General features: G+C 41.9%; 1 protein-coding gene across 10 annotated transcripts in view; it reads left to right on the top strand.

Annotated features, from left to right (window-relative positions):
- Positions 1-19,142, top strand: part of DOCK7 (dedicator of cytokinesis 7) — a 149,410-nt gene that overhangs the window by 72,572 nt on the left and 57,696 nt on the right. For 8 of the 10 annotated variants that reach the window (XR_012646518.1, XM_075002183.1, XM_075002185.1 and 5 more), the window contains exons 15-22: positions 5,443-5,560; positions 6,391-6,461; positions 10,812-10,950; positions 11,289-11,390; positions 11,639-11,725; positions 12,489-12,720; positions 15,755-15,919; positions 16,875-17,044. Coding sequence is in view for 9 of the 10 variants with exons in the window: in XM_075002183.1 (XP_074858284.1) it covers positions 5,443-5,560; positions 6,391-6,461; positions 10,812-10,950; positions 11,289-11,390; positions 11,639-11,725; positions 12,489-12,720; positions 15,755-15,919; positions 16,875-17,044 (1,084 nt within the window). In the remaining variant the exon portion in view is untranslated. Of the gene's footprint in view, positions 1-5,442; positions 5,561-6,390; positions 6,462-10,811; positions 10,951-11,288; positions 11,391-11,638; positions 11,726-12,488; positions 12,721-15,754; positions 15,920-16,676; positions 16,778-16,874; positions 17,045-19,142 lie in introns of those variants that run through there. The other 2 variants (XM_075002190.1, XM_075002191.1) reach the window with 2 other exon arrangements.

Raw genomic sequence — 19,142 nt, 5'->3', positions numbered from 1 at the left:
AGTAGTTCCATTGACTTTAATGGGACCTGTCGCATGTCACAGGTGATGGATATGCATATGTGATATGTTTCATCTGGGCTTTGGATTCCAAGTACATCGTGATGAACATCGCTGCTCTATTGACTAGCAATGGCTTTGGCCTGGGCTTTTGACTTCGAACCTACCCTTGCTTACACACTTGGCTAAACGGTAATAACCACAAATATAGTGGCTTAATGAAACTGAGAGTGAAGCAATTACGCTACTGACAAGACATTCTTGACAAATCTTGAAGGAACAGCAGAATCTGTATGTGGTCAAATTGCTTCTGGCCGATTGTTAAAATTAACCTGGTTAGCCTCTATTCGATTATGCTATTGTAACTGCCTGCAGGTAGACTAGAACCTTGGACCTTTGGAGGTCAGTGTAGGAGCCTCTGCAGTTTGAGGTGAAAGGCACTCAGCTAAGGCTGTGGAGGAGACTTAGTCTTTTCTCTGTGTAAGTGGTGTAGGTACCACTACATGGAACACTGATCCCCTGGCTGTGTGAGTTACATACTTACCCTAGCTGAGGAGGCACATCCCAAGCTTCAGAGACCCAGTTGAAATTCTGGGCAAGTCCCCACTTGTAACCACCCACAGGCAGACTCAAACCTGGGACATCTAGAGCTTCGTGCAGGAGCCGCTACAGTTTGATCTAAAAGCCACCTGCCACGTAGCTAAGGCTGTAGAGGAGACTCATTCTGTTCTCTTTGTGACTGTTCTAGGTGCTACTACTGGAACAATGAACCACACACCAGGTGTGCTGGTTGCACTATATATCAGTGGTGTCCAAAACAAATATAATGGATTGCTACAGCCCCACCCTACCAACCTGGCCAGGAGCTGCTGCCCGCCCCCCCCCCCAAATCCCCCCACCCATGCACATGAGATTACTCACTGGAGCCACCCTGGTGCTGAAGCTGCACTGCATGAACCACCCCATGGCTAGAGCCCACCGGGGCCAGAGGGGCCACCTCCTGTCCTGCTGCCATGCACTTGTACCACCATGTGCCGGGGTGTGTGCATGGAGCAGTTGGAGGGGCACCCCATGTTCGCCACAGCCCTCTGCATATTGGACACCGTGGCTGTATGTGAGCTCCACAAGTAAAATTATAATAATACTGTGATAGAATAATCATATTTGTACTGAGATAATGATAGCCATATTTAACTCTGTGATATAGAATGCATAATGCTTTATACCAGAGTATTATGTTCAGTGAGATTAATTGGTGTTCCATATAGTAGCAGTAGCTTTTCAGGGGTGCGTCCATGAAATTACAGTGTATAAAAAGTTCCTTTAGCTCAAAGCTGCTATTGAAAAGATTATTCTCTACTAAATTCTAAGCATTTTCAGATTAATTTTTATAGAAATCCATTAAATTTTTATGGAAACCAATTTATTACAGTCCTATTAAAAGTACATCCTGCGTTCCTTTACTCTTGTATTTCCATAGTGTTCAATGGAGCTATTCACATGAGTAAAGTTAAGTACGTGCTTAAGTACTTTCAAGATCGATGCCAAGGTTATACTTCTCTCTATGCCAAAATTTCTTTGGGCCCTTACAGTTGAACTCGTAGTGTTTGTGGAGTTTTATTTAAATGATAGATTTGGCTAGATCCCTTATTATAGGGATTAAAGACAGGAAATACCTTTTAGTTCAGTCTGTTTCTCTCCTTCCAGTGTTTAACAAGAAAGGCAAACATGCACATTAACAGTATACATATTTTCTGCATGGAAAAATCCATGATAGCCATATAGTCAAAAGACTAAAAGTCATTGAACTCTTAGCTTGGTTTTCAGTTAAGCATAACCCTGCTTTATAACAGGGGAAGGCAGGTAGTTGTCATTTCTCCATACTACTGTTGTTCTATAAGCTACAAAATAGTAGCACTGGTTGGAAAGTTGAAAAACACTTTTTCAAATGTTTGCAGTTGCTTTCATTTTTCAGGGCTTACAGCGAAGCCATTGTAAAATACATCCCCAGTAACTTTTCCAGTAATCCCATTTTCCTGTTCCAAGGAGAAACAGAAGAAGCTTCACTTGAGATCATCCTCAGTAATGTCAGGAGAATTCTGTTCCCATCAACATCAAGTAACTAAGTTGAGCCACGGGATAATTTAAGTTTAGTGTTCTTCAGGGAACAAGTGGTATAAGTGAGTGTCATGCTAACATTAAACTTTGAAAAGAGGGATTTAAAATAATAATGGGGAAGCTAGTCAAAAATTCTAAAGTCAAAAATAGAAACAAGATGAGTGGAATTTCCAAAGTACTCAGCATTAACCAATTCTATTCCCATCAACATCACTGAGAGTTTTCTATTGATTTTAACAGCAGTGGCTGTAGCTCACTTTTTGAAACTCCTGCCCTCAAAATACCACAACAAAGCTACAGAAGAGAGTCACACCCTTATAATAAGACCGAGTTATCGGGAGTTGGGGGAGAGGACTCAGCTTGCTTAAATGGCAAGTCTCAAGAAGTTGTTTAGAGCCTGTTGGAGAAATTGTCTCTGAGGGCTGACAGCTCGTATTGCTAGAAAAAAAGATATATTTAACAAACATGATTCAGAAGGGCAGTCATGTCCTGCTACCTGACTGACCCTCTTCAAGTGAGTTTCTAAAGATTTTTATATTATGAATAAAACAAAGGGAAATGTCTTCGGGCTTTACAGAAAAGGAAAATTTTAATAATGTTAAAAAATTCCCTCCAAGAGTTCATGATCACCTCTTTATAAATGTATTAAAAATTAAGGATTTGCAAAACTGGCTACAATCACATTACATAAATATTTAGAGAACTGCCTGGTGCTTTCATTTCCTTTGCAGTTTAATAGTTCATTTTATGAAGGTAAAAGTACTTTTGAGTGCCTTTTGAAAATAATATAGACTTTGCATACGTTTTGCATAGCATTGGGGATATTCTGCAATAAAAGCCCTAGACACAAGTCTTTGGATTTATAGCCTCTGGCTGCAGACTTTATTGATTAAAAACCTGTGAATGAAATCAGAAAATATTAAGTGTTACCTGGCAGCCTAACTCCCTCTAAGGTCCTTTCTTGATTATCATGTTTGCTAGCACTTCAGCCCCTTCCCAGTGGCAAATCCTCTCTCTGTCTTCAGACCATGTCCTCCGCACAAATTTCTGGCCTCACTAGTGTCCTGCTCAGTCTTGTCTCCTTTTTTTTTTCTTCTTCTGAAAACCACTCTAAGACCATAAACTTTTGACCTTCAGGGACCCTTGCCAACCAAGCTGTGCCACATAATTAACCCTTAACAGCTTGGTAACTTGCCACAAAGCCCAAACAGCTAGGCAGTCTTTGCCACAACTTCATATTCTCTCAGCACGTTCAGAGCTGGTGCTAACATCACCTGCATCCCAGCCAGTGTATAAAGTGCCCAGTGCAATGATCCTTGCTAATGAAGGAAGGAAGCCTCATTTGATGGCCCAGCTTGTCTGATGGCTTAGAAAAGAGGAAAAATAGTTAAACCTGTTCAAGAGAGAGCTCCCAGTTTCATCTTCATTTCCCCCATCACCTAATGCACAGGATCTAGCAAAGTGAAGTGATCCCAGGTCTTATTCCACTTGCACCAGTTTCACACTGAAGTAACATCACTGATGCCAGAGGAGTTACATTTGATTTACAGCCATTTGAGTGAGCTGAGAACGAGGACAACTGGGCATTTTTATCCTGTGATGACCTTTATTTAAGTTCCTGCCAAAACACACTGATGATGTCTGTGGCTGTATCTTCTAATCATCAGGACTAAATTTTTAAAGGCAGAAGTAGGAGTTGGGTGCCAAGCTCGGTTGGATGCCACTGACTATCAATGGAAATGATACGCTTTACTGCCTTGGAAAAGTTGCCTACAGTATACATGAGGATTGTCCTTACAGCCTTTATTTGAATGAGACATGATCAAAAGGAAATGGAGAAGGAAGCAACTAATAATCTTGCCCCATATTTTTAAATGTGAATTTATCCAGAACTCATGGGGCAGGTCTTGGCTGCAGTGTGACAGCCACTGTAAAGTCACCTTGTGGATTCCCTGTGTCCTAAGGGATTTCTTGGATGGCACAGAGTAGCTTATAGGAGTTGTGTGCGTGAACAATGAGACCTCAGCAAGCTGCGGTGTGAATGTATACCACACTCATCTGCTACACTCTATCTGTGTGCATCATGCTGGCACATTTTCCATTATTAGAGTGCTTTGAGCCAGTCCCATTTTGAAGAGGTCTTCTTCATATAGACAAGGCCTAGTTGTCATTTGGCAACCTACAAGAGCTTTGAAGTGGGTAAAAAATATATACATTTCCCATGTAAGGGCTGTGTACTGCATGAATGGTGTAAAGGGGCCATACATAGCGTGAATGAGAGTAAAGCCGTGACATTTTAAAGTGTAAGGTCTCTTCTGATCTGTGTTGTCCAGGGCCCGGTGTGAGCCAATGAGGTCTTGCTGCTTGTGGTTCTGTGAAGTAAGTGAGGTAAATGTCCCAGTTTCCTCTGGAACTCTGGGCTGGGGCAAACCATTCTCCCACAACGGAAGCAGAATAGGAAACACTGATGGTTTAAACTTCTGGGACCTGATTTTTCTTTTCTTCTCACCTTGTGCAGTCAGTTTATACCTGTGCAAAGGGAGTGCAAAAACTATCACCCATTCAGAACAGTAACATGCTACACTTGCCTTGCGGTGGTGTAGATGACTGCACAATGAGCAAGATAATGAGGAATCTGTCGCCTGGAGGTTCCTCTCTCTCCTTCGGTGTGGCTGGCGCCTGTGGTTGACAATACTGTTGGCAATGCATTAGTCGGAATAAAATCCAGCTCACTTGCATGGGTTCAGCAGGCCTAAGTGGAATAAAAAGTAGTAAAATCTTATTTTGGTCACAAGAGTCAGCAGACGTAACTGATAAACAGAGGGTGCATATCTGCTGAGGAAGTGGGTGCCATTTTTCTAGAGACGCTTTTCAGAGTACAGCTGCACTTTGAGACCATCCTTTGTGTTGTCCTTCACCCCCTCAAATGTGTCATCAAGGCAAGTGCTTCATGGGAGACGTGTCTGGGTGTATTTGGCATTTTAAATCCATGTACGTGTTTCCCTATGGATACTCTTGCTTTCCCGGTGAATTGTTGGCATGGTAAACTCATTGAACAGAACACTTTTTAAAATGGCAAGAAAGCAGTAGAATGGCAGCAATCTACAATTACTGTATTGGAGCATGTCGCTCAGCTGGGAGAACTGAGGTCTGATATCTGGAGCATGAATTATAACCAGTCACCTTTGAGGGCAGAGTGAGAGGGGTATATAACAGAAATATGCCAAGACCTTCCTATGTTCCATTGAATTTCTCCTCGTTTTTGTAGATTGCTTGTGCTACCCAGAGTTTTCCTGTTGAAGTAAATAACACATTTGTCTTTTGCAGAAACCTTCTGTACGTCTACCCCCAGAGCCTTAACTTTGCCAACCGTCAGGGATCTGCCAGGAATATCACTGTGAAAGTGCAGTTTATGTATGGAGAGGACCCAAGCAATGCCATGCCAGTAAGGAATATGCTTTGCTTTCAGATCCTGTAACTGCTGGGTGCTGCCAATGCAGAGTGTCTGCACTGCAGCTAGAAAGGTGATGCAGTAGCTAATAATGCTCTGAAAAGACCTTTCAGGATGACTGTTTCTGTTAAAATTAGAAGAAGAGCACTTCAGAACACAGCACAGTTTGCCAAGCAGCTGAGTTACAACTGAAGTTTCAGAGTTAGACTTGGGAAGTTTGTCGAGACCACCCTTTAGGCTGGGCATGTAATACGTTTGCTTCAATGGCAAAACAAATTGAATCTTACGTTCTGCTCTCCATCAGGGCTAGATGCTCGGGCAGCAGAGCTCTCTGAATTGCACCAGATGAGGATCTGTCTGCAGGTTCCTTGTTTTCTGTCCCACATTCTCACTCCCATTCCTTCCTTCTCCCTGTTCCTCTTGCTTGCTTCCTCCTATGGTCACATTTGCCTTGATTCCCTCTGCAGCTCATCTCCTTTTCTTTCTCTGGTATCACCCCCACGTGTGGTCTTCCTGCCTCTGGTTCTCATGCAGACGTGGAATCTTCCACATTGCAGGCTCTGGAAATTCTCCTGGTGTCGCCCAGCTGAGAAGGAGACTGCATCACCCAAGTCTTCAGCTTGTCCCACTCCACTTCATGTTGGTGACAGGGATGATGAAATCGTTTTTAAAATGACCTAGGAAGATATAGAACAGCAATCAAAGGCCAGATGCTCAGCTGGTGTAAATCAGCTCCTTTGACCTCAGTTTACAGCCACCGAGGATCTGGCCCTAAGTCTGGAACAATACAGAACTCTGACACTTCTTTTGTTGTGTTTCTGCAGGTTATCTTTGGTAAATCTAGCTGCCCTGAATTTTCAAAAGAAGCATACACTGCTGTCGTGTATCATAACAGGTAACATACAAAAGCTGCTTTAAAAAAATGATTGGGCCTAAATCACCACCATTTTGCTTCCATATAACTCAACCCAAGTCAGAGGAGTTTGACTGGTGTGAATGTGGAGCAGTGCAACATGAATCTGACTCATTTATTGTTTATTTCTCCATGACAATACTCTCAGCTCTTACCATATGTATAAAAAAAATAAAAGCAGCACTTAATACTTCAGTTTATGGAGACTGAGGGCCTGAGTCTGTTCTCACGGGGGTGGTAAATATGGACTATTCTGCATAAAACGGATGTGAGAGGTGAATCAAATCCTAAAAGATTCCATCTTGCAAGGCACTGAGCACACCAGTCTGATTGAGTGAAATACTTTAAGCACAGTGTGGATTATTCATGTGCTGAAGTTAAGCATATGCTCACAGTACGCTGTTTCTTACAGTTTTGAGCTCAGAGTTCTGACTCAGACACTCTGCTGAAGCTAATTGTCCTTATTCATGACAAGAGTCTTATTAAAGTCAATGGCATTAACTAGGGATGGAGTATTAACATCAGTACCAGGCAAATTAGTAGAAACACTAGTAAAGAATAAAATTGCAAGGCACGTAGAAGAGCACGAATTGTTGGGCAAAAGTCAGCATGGTTTCTGCAGAGGGAAGTCGTGTCTAACTAATCTACTAGAATTCTTTGAAGGGGTTAATAAACATGCGGACAAGGGGCGCACCCAGTGGACATAATATACCTAGATTTCCAGAAAGCCTTTGACACGGTCCCACACCAAAGGCTTTTATGCAAATTAGGTGGTCATGGGATAGGAGGAAAGATCCTTTCATGGATTGGGAATTGGTTAAAAGACAGAAAACAAAGGGTGGGAATAAATGGTAAATTTTCACAATGGAGGAGGGTAACTAGTGGTGTTCCCCAGGGGTCAGTCCTGGGACCGATCCTGTTCAACTTGTTCATCAATGATCTAGAAAATGAGGTAAGCAGTGAGGTGGCAAAGTTTGCAGATGACACCAAGTTGTTCAGGACAGTCAAAACCAAAACAGATTGTGAAGAACTACAAAAAGATCTCAGCAAACTGAGTGATTGGGCAGCAAAATGGCAAATGAAATTTAATGTGGGTAAGTGTAAGGTAATGCATGTTGGAAAAAATAACCCAAATTACACGTACTACATGATGGGGTCAAATTTAGCTACGACAGATCAGGAAAGGGATCTTGGAGTTATAGTGGATAGTTCTCTGAAGACATCCACGCAGTGTGCAGCGGCAGTTAGTAAGGCAAATAGGATGTTAGGAATTATTAAAAAAGGGATCGATAATAAGACAAAAGTTATCATACTTCCCCTATATAAAACTATGGTACGCCCACATCTTGAGTACTGCGTGCAGATGTGGTCTCCTCACCTCAAAAAATATATATTGGCATTAGAAAAGGTTCAGAAAAGGGCGACTAAGATGATTAGGGGCTTGGAACGGGTCCCATATGGGGAAAGGCTAGAGAGACTGGGACTTTTCAGTTTGGAAAAGAGGCGATTGAGGGGCGATATAATAGAGGTATATAAAATCATGAATGGTGCGGAGAAAGTGAATATAGAAAAATTATTTACCTTTTCCCATAATACAAGAACTAGGGGACACCAAATGAAATTGATGGGTAGTAGGTTCAAAACTAATAAAAGGAAATTTTTCTTCACACAGCGCACAGTCAACCTGTGGAACTCCTTGCCCGAGGAGGCTGTGAAGGCCAGGACTCTATTAGGGTTTAAAAAAGAGCTTGATAAATTTTTGCAGGTTAGGTCCATAAATGGCTATTAGCCAGGGATAAAGTATGGTGCCCTAGCCTTCAGAACAAGGGCAGGAGATGGATGGCAGGAGATAAATCACTTGATCATTGTCTTCTGTTCTCCTTCTCTGGGGCACCTGGCATTGGCCACTGTCGGCAGATGGGATGCTGGGCTGGATGGACCTTTGGTCTGACCCAGTATGGCCATTCTTATGTTCTTATGTTCTTATGAGCAAGGAATACACAAATTGGCCCCAGCTCTGAATTTCTTCACAATCCCTTGCATGTACAGAAAGGCACTGAAGGAGAAGGCTCTAACTCCTTTCAAGGGGGACCGGGGTTGGATGCTGACTACAATGTGTAAAGCTTAATGAAAATTGTATTCCATATGGTTCTAACTTAAAATAAGCTGCCGGTTGGCAATTTGACACAAAAATCAAGCATGAAGTCCTGGTCTCATTGGAGGCAGTGGGTGTTTTGCAAGGATTTCATGCCAGATCTATGAAATGGAGGTATGTGCTTGCTTCCTTCCTAGAAACAGATTGAACTTCCCATTTGAAAATGTACCTAATCTATAATAATAAGCATTCACTCAAAAACAGTTAAATAACAGGTCTATGTTACTCTGCTGTCCTTTATATTTCCAGAAAGCAAATTCATCTATTCATTTCCTTTTAAAATAAAGCATATTTTTACTTATTTTTATTAGTAGACATGAAAAATGCCTTTGTTGAATACAATGATAGTCATGAAAAAGAATGAAAATGTTGATAAGTTATAGATTTGCTTCCAGCTTGGGGTGGTGTGAGGGCTACGAATTTATCCTTTAAATCCTGGACCATTGCTAAAATAGTACTGTTGGTCGAAAGGTCCTGGGAGCATTTTAATTTTTTTGTATGAGTCAGTCAAAAATTGGGAGTATTTTTATTTAGATTTTCCAACAGACACTATTGCATACTCCAAATACAGCAAGAGCTAACAGTGTATGCTATATATACTTGCACAGTTTACAGTTACAGCCATTCATAAGTGTGTAGGCTTCGTTTCCAGCTCTGATGGCTCACAAGATATAAGACGAGTTAAGAATCAGATAATGCTAATTACCACTGTACCTCTTTCCCATTTCAATTCTGACTTTCTTTCAGAAATCACTGTCTCCAGGATGATTAAAGCTCTAACAAATGCTATTAAAAACCTAAGATTTTCAGGGGATCCTATGGAAAGTAAGGTGCCCAAACTGCAATGAAATTCATTAGGACAGTGGTATTCAACCCTTTTTCATTGGTGGCTTCCTAGACATTTTCAAGTGGAGGTGGAAATCTTGAATGTCATTTGCAGACCCCTGGTTGAAAGCCACTAGGAGATGAGCATTAGGAGATGAATCACCCTCTCTGTTAGGGTCTGGATTCACTTAACTCTGGTGGTTGGCACCCAGGTCAGCCTAACCCCAGGTGTGGGCAGCCCCCCACGGCAATGCCAGAATCAAATGATAATGTCCTCACTCGTCCATGTGCAGTGCTAAGATTTCTGGGGACACAGCCTATAGTTTTTTGCAGTGCCATAAGATGGGCTACTCTAGGATTCTTTCCCAGTGCATTGTGGCGAACTAGTCTGTCCTTTGGGGGTATGGCTGGAAGGCAATGGAGGGCTATCAGCCCTCGAGTTATTGAGCCTGCATCTGCATTGCAGTGTGAGCGGGTTACTAGCCTGGGTAAAAGCAGAATTCAGGCTATAGCCTATTGCTCAAGCCTGGCCAGCTAGCCCAGGTTGAAAGCACCATCTCAGTCAATTGAGGAGGTTCTGTGTCTGAACGGGAGTGAGGTTAGCATCAATACCTGAGTAAGAGCCCAACTTAACTCTGCAGAAAGGAAATCACCTTAAAAATCCAAGCCAGAATCAGAAACCTGGAAATCTGAGGTTTGAAATGGCATGAAACTTTGAGCTCCAGTCCAGCAAATCCCTTAAGCACAGAGTGAACTTTAATGGTATGAGTAGCACATGACTCATATTCTTCAAGTGAAGCACACATTTAAAGTGCTTTGTGAGCTGGCTTTACCTGGTGCATGAGACTCTGGAGCCCTTCCTAAACTAGGAAATGGGAACTGCGGCAGCAGCCTGGGCATTGAGCATTCACTCAGACTTTGGTGGGAGAACAGAGCATGGTAGAATACTGAATAAAAAGATAAATTCCAGGAGCTAATCAGATTTTATGTACTATTCAAGAAAATAGCAAAAATACCTTTTGTAATTGTTCAAAAAGGGGAGATGTATATTTAAGAAGGCCTGTGTATTATGATCACTTTTGACAGACCAGTACAAATATTTTCTGGGCTAATGTATTTTTTCCAAACACTGATCAGGAAGTAAAACTCGCAGTCCTCTGAGATACTCTGTGTTTTTTGCACAAAAGAAATTAAGTACAAGATCTAAAAAGCATTTTGGAATTAAAAAAGAAAAAAAAGAGCATCCAAAAAGGTGAAGTGATGAGTCTAAGCGTGGTTTAGCCGAATACCAGTGATAATTCTAACTACAGTGCTTGTATGACAGCTGAGCTGATGATTTTGTTTCCAAACAGATCTCCTGATTTTCATGAAGAAATCAAAATTAAACTCCCCGCCACTTTAACTGATCATCACCACCTGCTTTTTACTTTCTATCACGTCAGTTGCCAACAAAAACAAAACACACCTCTTGAGACGCCAGTTGGATACACAGTATGTATCTTTCTTCTCATTTTTCACAAAATGAGATTTTGATCCAAAGCAAGGTAGATTGATAGTATATTTGTTTCTATTTCATTCAACATTGTCCTATCATGACATGACACAATGTGAATAGTGCTTCAAATGCTAAAAGTCTAGAATGGCCACTAATTACTCAGCATTGTGCAAATCATGACATGGCGACATCATTTGAATAGTGCTTCAACCTATAAAAGTCTAGAATGGCCACTAATTACACATTAGCCATGTTGCCCCCTAGAAAATGTTTGCTGTGAAATTCAGCCCTGTAGGACTCAAATTGCCATGTTGTTTTTTTCCCCCTCTTAAAGTGGATACCAATGCTTCAGAATGGACGTTTGAAGACTGGTCAGTTTTGCCTTCCTGTTTCATTGGAAAAACCACCACAGGCTTATTCTGTGCTTTCTCCGGAGGTTAGTTATTGCTCATACGGAAATCTCTTAGTGGAAGAAGTACCAACCTTTAGGAAAGAATTGAAATTCTTAGGCTATTTCTTGAAAGCTGTTAATGCTAAAAAGTTCTGTTTGTTTTATGTGACAGTAAAATGGAGTTAGTATTTTAATTAAAAGAATCTAGTACTACAAAGAAGGTGGTTTCTCTTTTCATGCAGGTAATGCCTGAGGTATCTCCCCTCAGTTAATTTGTGTTTAACTTTCTGTAGGTGCCCCTTCCTGGAATGAAGTGGGTGGATAATCATAAAGGAGTTTTCAATGTAGAAGTTGTTGCGGTGTCATCCATCCACACACAGGTAACTATTAACAGTGGGCTTAGTCATACGTGTAGCTTAGCAGTCATTTGACAAAAGAATGGTGCAACTTGTAATAAACGTGTAATAAACTCATATCAATTGCAATGAAATCTTAAAGTAACAATAGATGTAAAATTCTGAGAAGACTGGAAAAAGAACCAGTGCCCCAAATTCTGCTCATGGTGCATCCTGGTAACTGCTGTGGAGGTCAGTGAGAGTTTTGGGTGTACTACAGAGGACAGAATGCCCTGCAACACTGTCATGTCCTTGGCTTGTGGGCTGTGTATTTGTAATTTTAGATACTGTGTACTACCAGATCTCAGATGCATCTGATGAAGCAGGCCTTTGCCCATGAAAGCTTATGCTCCCAAAAATCTATTTGTCTGCAGGACTTCTCATTGTTTTTACTCAGATCTCAGACTCATTTTTCCCTGTTTTTGTCTTCTCCCACGTCCCTGTGGTTTTTTTTTTCCCATCTCTACTTGTCTTTGTTTTCCATTCCTAAATTTATCCGCTTCCAGTTCTACAGCTTGGAACAGCATTCCTTCTGACTAAGAAATACGTAACATATTTTATTTTTGAGGTCCCAGATTTCTTTTTCAATGTTTTCGAATACTGTGTTATTTTATTTGTGAAGTAGTAAGTGGGGAAAGGTTGCATGGGCTTTTTGTTTCATTGACTGATCCTCAGTGAATGGATTACTTAAGTTAGATCCCTGGAGACTTTGAAACTAATGCATTTATAAATATCACTTTGTGTGTAGGACCCTTACCTTGACAAATTCTTCGCGCTTGTTCATGCTCTGGATGAGCACATGTTCCCTGTGCGAATAGGAGATATGAGAATTATGGAGAACAACCTGGAAAATGAATTGAAGAGCAGCATTTCAGCTTTAAATTCATCTCAGCTGGAGCCGGTAGTGCGATTTCTTCATCTCCTGCTTGACAAGCTGATTCTTCTGGTAGTGAGGCCTCCTGTGATTGCAGGCCAAATAGGTATTGTCTTGATGTTTTATACAAACACAGCTGATAAACTATTTGTGTAGAAATTTTAAAAAAGGCTTAGCTTGATGCTAATATCCAATGTATCCTCAAAACATGCTGGCATCTGGATCTGTTGTGATGCACACTGGAAATATCTAAATTTTTTCCCAAGTGACTGTAAGGGAGCGAGAGGAAGGCCTGGCAGTGCAGGAGCTAAACAGAACCTTTTTGCCCACTTAGCCCTACCCCATTTCACCTGCTGCCGAGTCAGGCCTGGAGACAGGATAGGAGAGAAGCTAGCCCAGTTCAGAGCTGACCAGCCAAGAGGCAGTAGCTGGCTCTGACACTCTCAGGGCCTGAGCCAGAGCTGCTGCTGGGTTGGCTGCTGGAGGACGCAGCCTCCAAACCCTCCCCCAGGCTAAAGCAGGGAAAATCACAGAGAACCTTCCCCATAAGCTAGACTGTCAGGGCACAGCACTCCAAACTAACCCTACAGCCTCTAGGGTGTGGGCTGAAGACCTACACCTTGGGCCCCTAGACACCGCAGAGGCCTACCCAATAGGCCACCCTGCCACTAGTGGGAACCGTTTACAGTGATTTATAAATGGGGTGACTCGATGCCCCTGTGTTAACAGTTTTGTCTCATATGCAGCTAAATCCCCCTTCCCCATTCCCAGGGAGGGGGTGTGGGGAAAGTGTCCCAATTTTTTCACACTTGCTATCTGGTCATTTTTTTTTAATGAGTTTTGTTGTCCAATTTAAGATGCGTCAAGGAGCCTGATTTTCAGAGTGGGTGCTTAGCATTTTCTGAAAGCAAGAATCTATTGAGGTGTCATCAAGCTGAGCACCCAAAGTTTGATCCCTAGCCACTTTGAAAAATGTTGGCCTAGATAAGTTTAGATTTAGATTAGTCATTATAGATCTGATCCTGCCAGCAGGAATTCCAAAATTTGCCTCCACCACAAGCAAGGTAGCTCCACACAGCTCTCTGTTGTGGGCTGTGTTCAGATGGTGGTGTAATCGAGCACTTAATGGAGTCTGTTGGTTTTTAAAGTCATACAGTTCAAACAGAAGTGAAGAAGCTATTACAATAAACCCTCGACATACACGGCTTCAAGTTGTGCGTAACTCACTTTAACACAAATTAAGCACAACTTGAAGCTGCTCTGTGGCCCCTTCCCATGGCCTTCCCCCATCTCCAGGGCTGTCCGCATGACAGCTGCGCAGCTGGAGGAAGGCAGGGAGAAGGCTTTTAGCTAGCTAGGGCAGTGAGGCAAGCTACAAGCCTTCCCCCTGCCTTCCTGGAGTGGGGCAGGGAGAAGCAGCCAGAAAAGTGACCAGCCCTAGTAGGCTGGTCTGTTTCCTGGCTCCTGCAAGCCCAGGGGAGCCAGGAACCAGGCTGCAGCCTGGTTTCCCCTCCCCCCACCCCCCTCCCATGACTTGCGTGAAATTCGAGTTACACAGGGGTTGCAACAAAGCAGCCCCTGCGTAACTCAAGGGTTTACTGTACTGTATGTACTAACCACAGTATAGTTTAATTAGATGGAATAAGTGAGCAAGTTTGTTTTATATATTATGTTCTTCTGACAAGCAAGTTGTTTTTCACTCCTGGAGCACGAACAATAAATATATACAGCTGGAATTTACTGGCAGCTGCCTTTGAAAGTAAATGAGTCTTGTGCTCTGAGCTCATTTATATATTTTTGAAAATCTTACCCATGCTGAACGTAGATGTGATATCTTGAATAGACAGGAATAGAATTAAAACACTTTGGATGAGCGAGATGATGTAGGTGTTCCAGGGAAGTAGACTTGAAAATTAACTAGGGTGACCTCTGCACTGTGTTTGCAGTGATATGTATTGCATGCCAGCTATGAGATTCAGCTTGTCTTCTAAAAGGAGAAGGGATTTCAAGTGTGAATGTCAGCTTATACAGTACAGGCTTATCTGAATGCCAGTGAGATATGGGTTCTTTTTGCTTTTAGAGATCCAGCATTGTCTTCATTGGTGTTATGTTGAATTTGTATCACCATAAATTAGAACAGATCTGGCCCATTCTTATTAAAGCATAGAGTACACAAGAGAAACCATTTTGAATCTTAGCACCTGATTCCAGTTTGCAGTATGTCTTATCAGCCCATCCTAATAGTATAAAGATGTCTTATATGAAAATAATGCACAAGCCCTCATTGTTTAAAAATATAGGTTGGGCTTTTCAAAGCAATTTAGACACTGTGGAAGAGAGATCTAACTCCCTCTATCAGAGGGGTAGCCATGTTAGTCTGGATCTGTAACAGCAACAAAGGGTCCTGTGGCACCTTATAGACTGACAGAAAAGTTTTGAGCAAGAGCTTTCATGAGCAAAGACTCACTTCATCAGATGCTGGACCAGCGTCTGATGAAGTGAGTCTTTGCTCATGAAAGCTCATGCTCAAAACTTTTCTGTTAGTCTATAAGGTGACACAGGACCCTTCGTTGCTGTTATAAATCCCTCTAGGGCAGCTTTGAAAATCACTAATCTTTTTTCCTTATTTGGGGTAGGGTGTATTTTTGAATCATGGAGAGTGGCTCTGTTTTTGAAAAAAGTTTTCGTGTTCCACAGGTGTGCTTTGTTTTGGGCTCATGAAACTGGTGGCTGCCTTTTTAAATAACTGCAGTTATGCATGGGTTCCAGCTACAAACATGGGTCTGCCGGTATCTTGGTAGCTGATTAGCAATGTTAAGTTTTCTGTGTACCCATTTTTACAACATAACCAGTTCAGATACAGAACTCTGGGCAGCTTCTGTTGGTACATTTTCTAGTTCAGTCATAGCTTGACTGCAGCAAAACCAAAAGGGGGTTTTCATGACAGCTCGTATCTGCTTCTCAAAAACTTTGTCAGCACTGGTCAAGATTTCTAGTAAAATATTTCATAAGAAACGTTTTCTGTTTTATGACCTGCTCTGCTGTTTATCTTCCAAGCGATGGATGGAATGAGCACGTATAGTGTGATCACAGGTACTGCTGGATTCTTATAACCAAAATGCTTACCTTATTTCTTTCAGTTAACCTGGGTCAAGCATCTTTTGAAGCAATGGCATCAATCATAAACAGACTCCACAAAAACCTAGAAGGAAACCTGGACCAGCACGGCAGAAATAACCTTCTTGCTTCCTATATTTATTATGTGTTTCGCCTACCAAATACATATTCCAATTCACCTTCACCAGGTATCTGCATGTCTTGTTGTTTGAAATACTTTTTGTTGAGAAATTGAAATTGAGTTTGATGAAAGAGTTTTGTTATATGCCAGAGAGAATATTGTCCCTAGCCTCTGTCAAATGTGGGAATGAGCAACAGAGGATGGATCACTTGATGATTACCTGTTCTTTTCGTTCCCTCTGGGATTCCTGGTATTGGTCATTGTCAGAAGGCAGGATACTGGACTACATGGACCTTTAGTCTGACCCACTGTGGCCATTTTTATGTCCTTGTTTAGATCAGGTGCTCGCAGACATCCCTGCTGGATTACAGCTCTGTCATTATCTTGGTGTATGACTCAGTGGACCCATCTGTCAGATGGGTTTAATAGTACTTGCCTCCTTTGTAGGATTAGTCAGTTAAAGTTTGTAAGGTGTGTTGAGATTGTCAGTTAACAATGTTACATAAGTGCAAAGCAAATGTTACAGATGACTTCTCTTTTGGGAGTCAGTGCATTCTTTTGTGGATGTACAAATAAGCCCATATTCTCCAGACTGGACAAACTGGGTGTCACACAAATCTGGAGCAGAGTTAATGTGACATTAAGCCGTGTTTGTGAATCCCCAGGCTTGGGCCTGAGAAATATCAGCATGATTCCAGGCCCAGGATAGAGCAGCCTTCAAGCTGCTCTGCCTTACAACAGTTGCCGACAGTTCCCAGAGGCCATTCCAATAGCCAGGGATCAGTGGACAGAATGGCATTCTGACCATGCCCCCTTTTTCCCAGCCACATGCCCTATACTGGAGAGCCAGGTGTGGGGATGGCACAGGAGCTGCTACAGCTACCCTATGCCATTGGAGGATTCCCCTGCTGCCCGGATCTACCAGGTATGCAGACGCTTTGCAGCAGCAGACTGGTGCAAAGCAGCCACTCTGTGACCATGATTTATAACATTACAGGATATTCTCTTGTGTGAAATTGTAGGTCCTGGTGGTTTAGGGGGATCCGTGCATTATGCAACTATGGCTCGATCAGCTATCCGACCAGCAAGCCTTAACCTGAATCGCTCAAGGAGTCTTAGTAACAGCAACCCTGATATCTCTGGAACTCCGACCTCACCAGATGATGAAGTACGGGCCATCATCGGAAGTAAGGTAGGACTGCACAGCTAAGTCTCCTAGAAAACTCTACATTTCTCTTCAAGTTTGAAACAAATGAAGAAGGAACTTGAATGTGTTTTGTCCTTTCAAAAAGAAATTTATATTCACTCGTCTAATGCCCCCTTTAGTGTCTTTGCCTATGCTTGGAAAGTAGCGGGCATCTTGCTCCCAGAACACATGCCACTGCTTCCATTTGACTTGCTAAAGACCCCCCAAAAGGAGAGCAGGACAAATACCAATCTCACCCTGTCTCCTGACAAGTGGGCCCTGTGAAGACATGGTGGCTGAAAGGGCAGGACTTTTTTTAAATTTCATTGTACATATATTCTCTCTCCTTCTGCCAGTAACAAGTGTCATAACCCCCTCCCTGCCCACGCCGCGTCCCTTCATCCTTCCAGCATGGATTGTCTTGAAAGAACTTTCAAGCAATCCTTTGAAAAATCAACTAATTGAGTTAGTTAGTAAAGTCAGCCACCTGGGTCATCTTGACATTTGTCAATCCTGCATTCAAGGAAAGGCAGGGAAGACTTGGTCTGAGATAGACTTGTCGCTCATTTCTGAACTGCTAAAAATGACAATTTGCTCCCCAGACAAGGTAAGTTCAGTTAGGGGAATCATCATCTTAAGTAAACAAATAAATAAATAAATAAAGTAAGCAAGGACTAGAAGACTTTAAAAAGTTTAAAGATCCACTTAGTTAGATGTCTAACTAATTAAACAACCTTGACCTTTTGTGAAACACCCAGGGGAGTGATGTGCATGTGGAATTTACACAGTATTTTAGACACTTTCCATGTGCTGGCTGAGTGAATAATGTGGCAGCAGTAGAAAAAGGAAAGCGATTTTCTTTTTGACACACATTCTCTACTTAAAAAGCTAAGGTGTAAGCTGTTGTTAATAGAAATATTTCTTGCCAGTAGCTTGATCAGCAGATACGAGGCTGGATATGAATATACAGAATCAATTATGTAATTATTTCTACCTGTCGAGCCCCAGAGTGAAAATATAGATGTCTTCATAAAATGCTGAAAATGGTCGATAGGTGCAAAGTACCAGTTGTGCATAACCTAAATAATGATTTAAACATGTGACCATCTTACTAAAGAGCCTTCGCTTGAAACTAGGACCCACTGGGGAGAAGTTCTGGTTTTAAAGAGCACTCATCATTTGGTTTTGTTCAATTGTTTGGAATAACCACCTCTGTTTGTTATCTATTGTGTGGTTTATCGGGTCGAGACCACTTAAGCTATCCCCTGAGTTACAGTTCTGATTTTATTCTAAGAATCTGTGTTATTTCTCTCATGGTGGTTAAGGGTTACTTTGGATCAACTTGATGCAGGAGTTCTGGAGTCTGGAACTTCTCCTTCTCCTATTTTGGGATTCTTATTATTTCTGAAGCAAATTTGGCATCTGCCCCAAAAATAGCCTTTGTGCTATTTTGTGCTGGTAATACAAGGAAGTACATTTCCTAAATTGTTGGAAGTATGCTGGGAAGAAACAGAAAATATCCACTTAGTCATTGCTATGAACATAATTCTGCTAGCGGATCTGCACAAGTGAGTGGATTTAGCCCCACAGACCCTCTTACAGGACCTCAGCCATTTAGCAATTGAAACCTCAGCAGTTGAACAAGCTTTTATGTACTTCGTGTTTGCTCTTGCTTGAAAGGAAAGGGAGATCTCAATTCCGTACCTAGTGGCAGTGGGAGGAACTTCTGTGCTTCCCAGTATAAAACAAAATTGGCTCCCACTCCTGTATACGTGTAAGTCCACTTAATCTACATTTCAATCACTAGGACCATACATATGAACAAAGTTACAAATGTGCTTAGCTTGACTCACTGCAAGGAGTCCCATTGATTTCTACTGTGTGTGTAAAATTAAGCTCGTGCCTTTGCATGACTGGGGCTCTTGTTTGTTTCTGCTGAATAATAATTCAGAACAGAACACCATTTTCAGTTTGCATTGTCAGTTTGTTCGTTACCGAGTCTATATAAGCAAAATTGCAACAATGCTGTGATCCGGTATACTGGGTGGCTCAGTTAATGGCATACCCTCAAGGATAAATCCAGACTCAAGTTTGGTGTGAGCTT

The sequence above is a fragment of the Carettochelys insculpta genome, chromosome 9 (assembly GCF_033958435.1).
Source record: "Carettochelys insculpta isolate YL-2023 chromosome 9, ASM3395843v1, whole genome shotgun sequence".
NCBI classification, from domain to species: domain Eukaryota; kingdom Metazoa; phylum Chordata; order Testudines; family Carettochelyidae; genus Carettochelys; species Carettochelys insculpta.
Note: the sequence above shows the minus strand (reverse complement) of the source record. Positions and strands in the feature narration are given on the sequence as shown.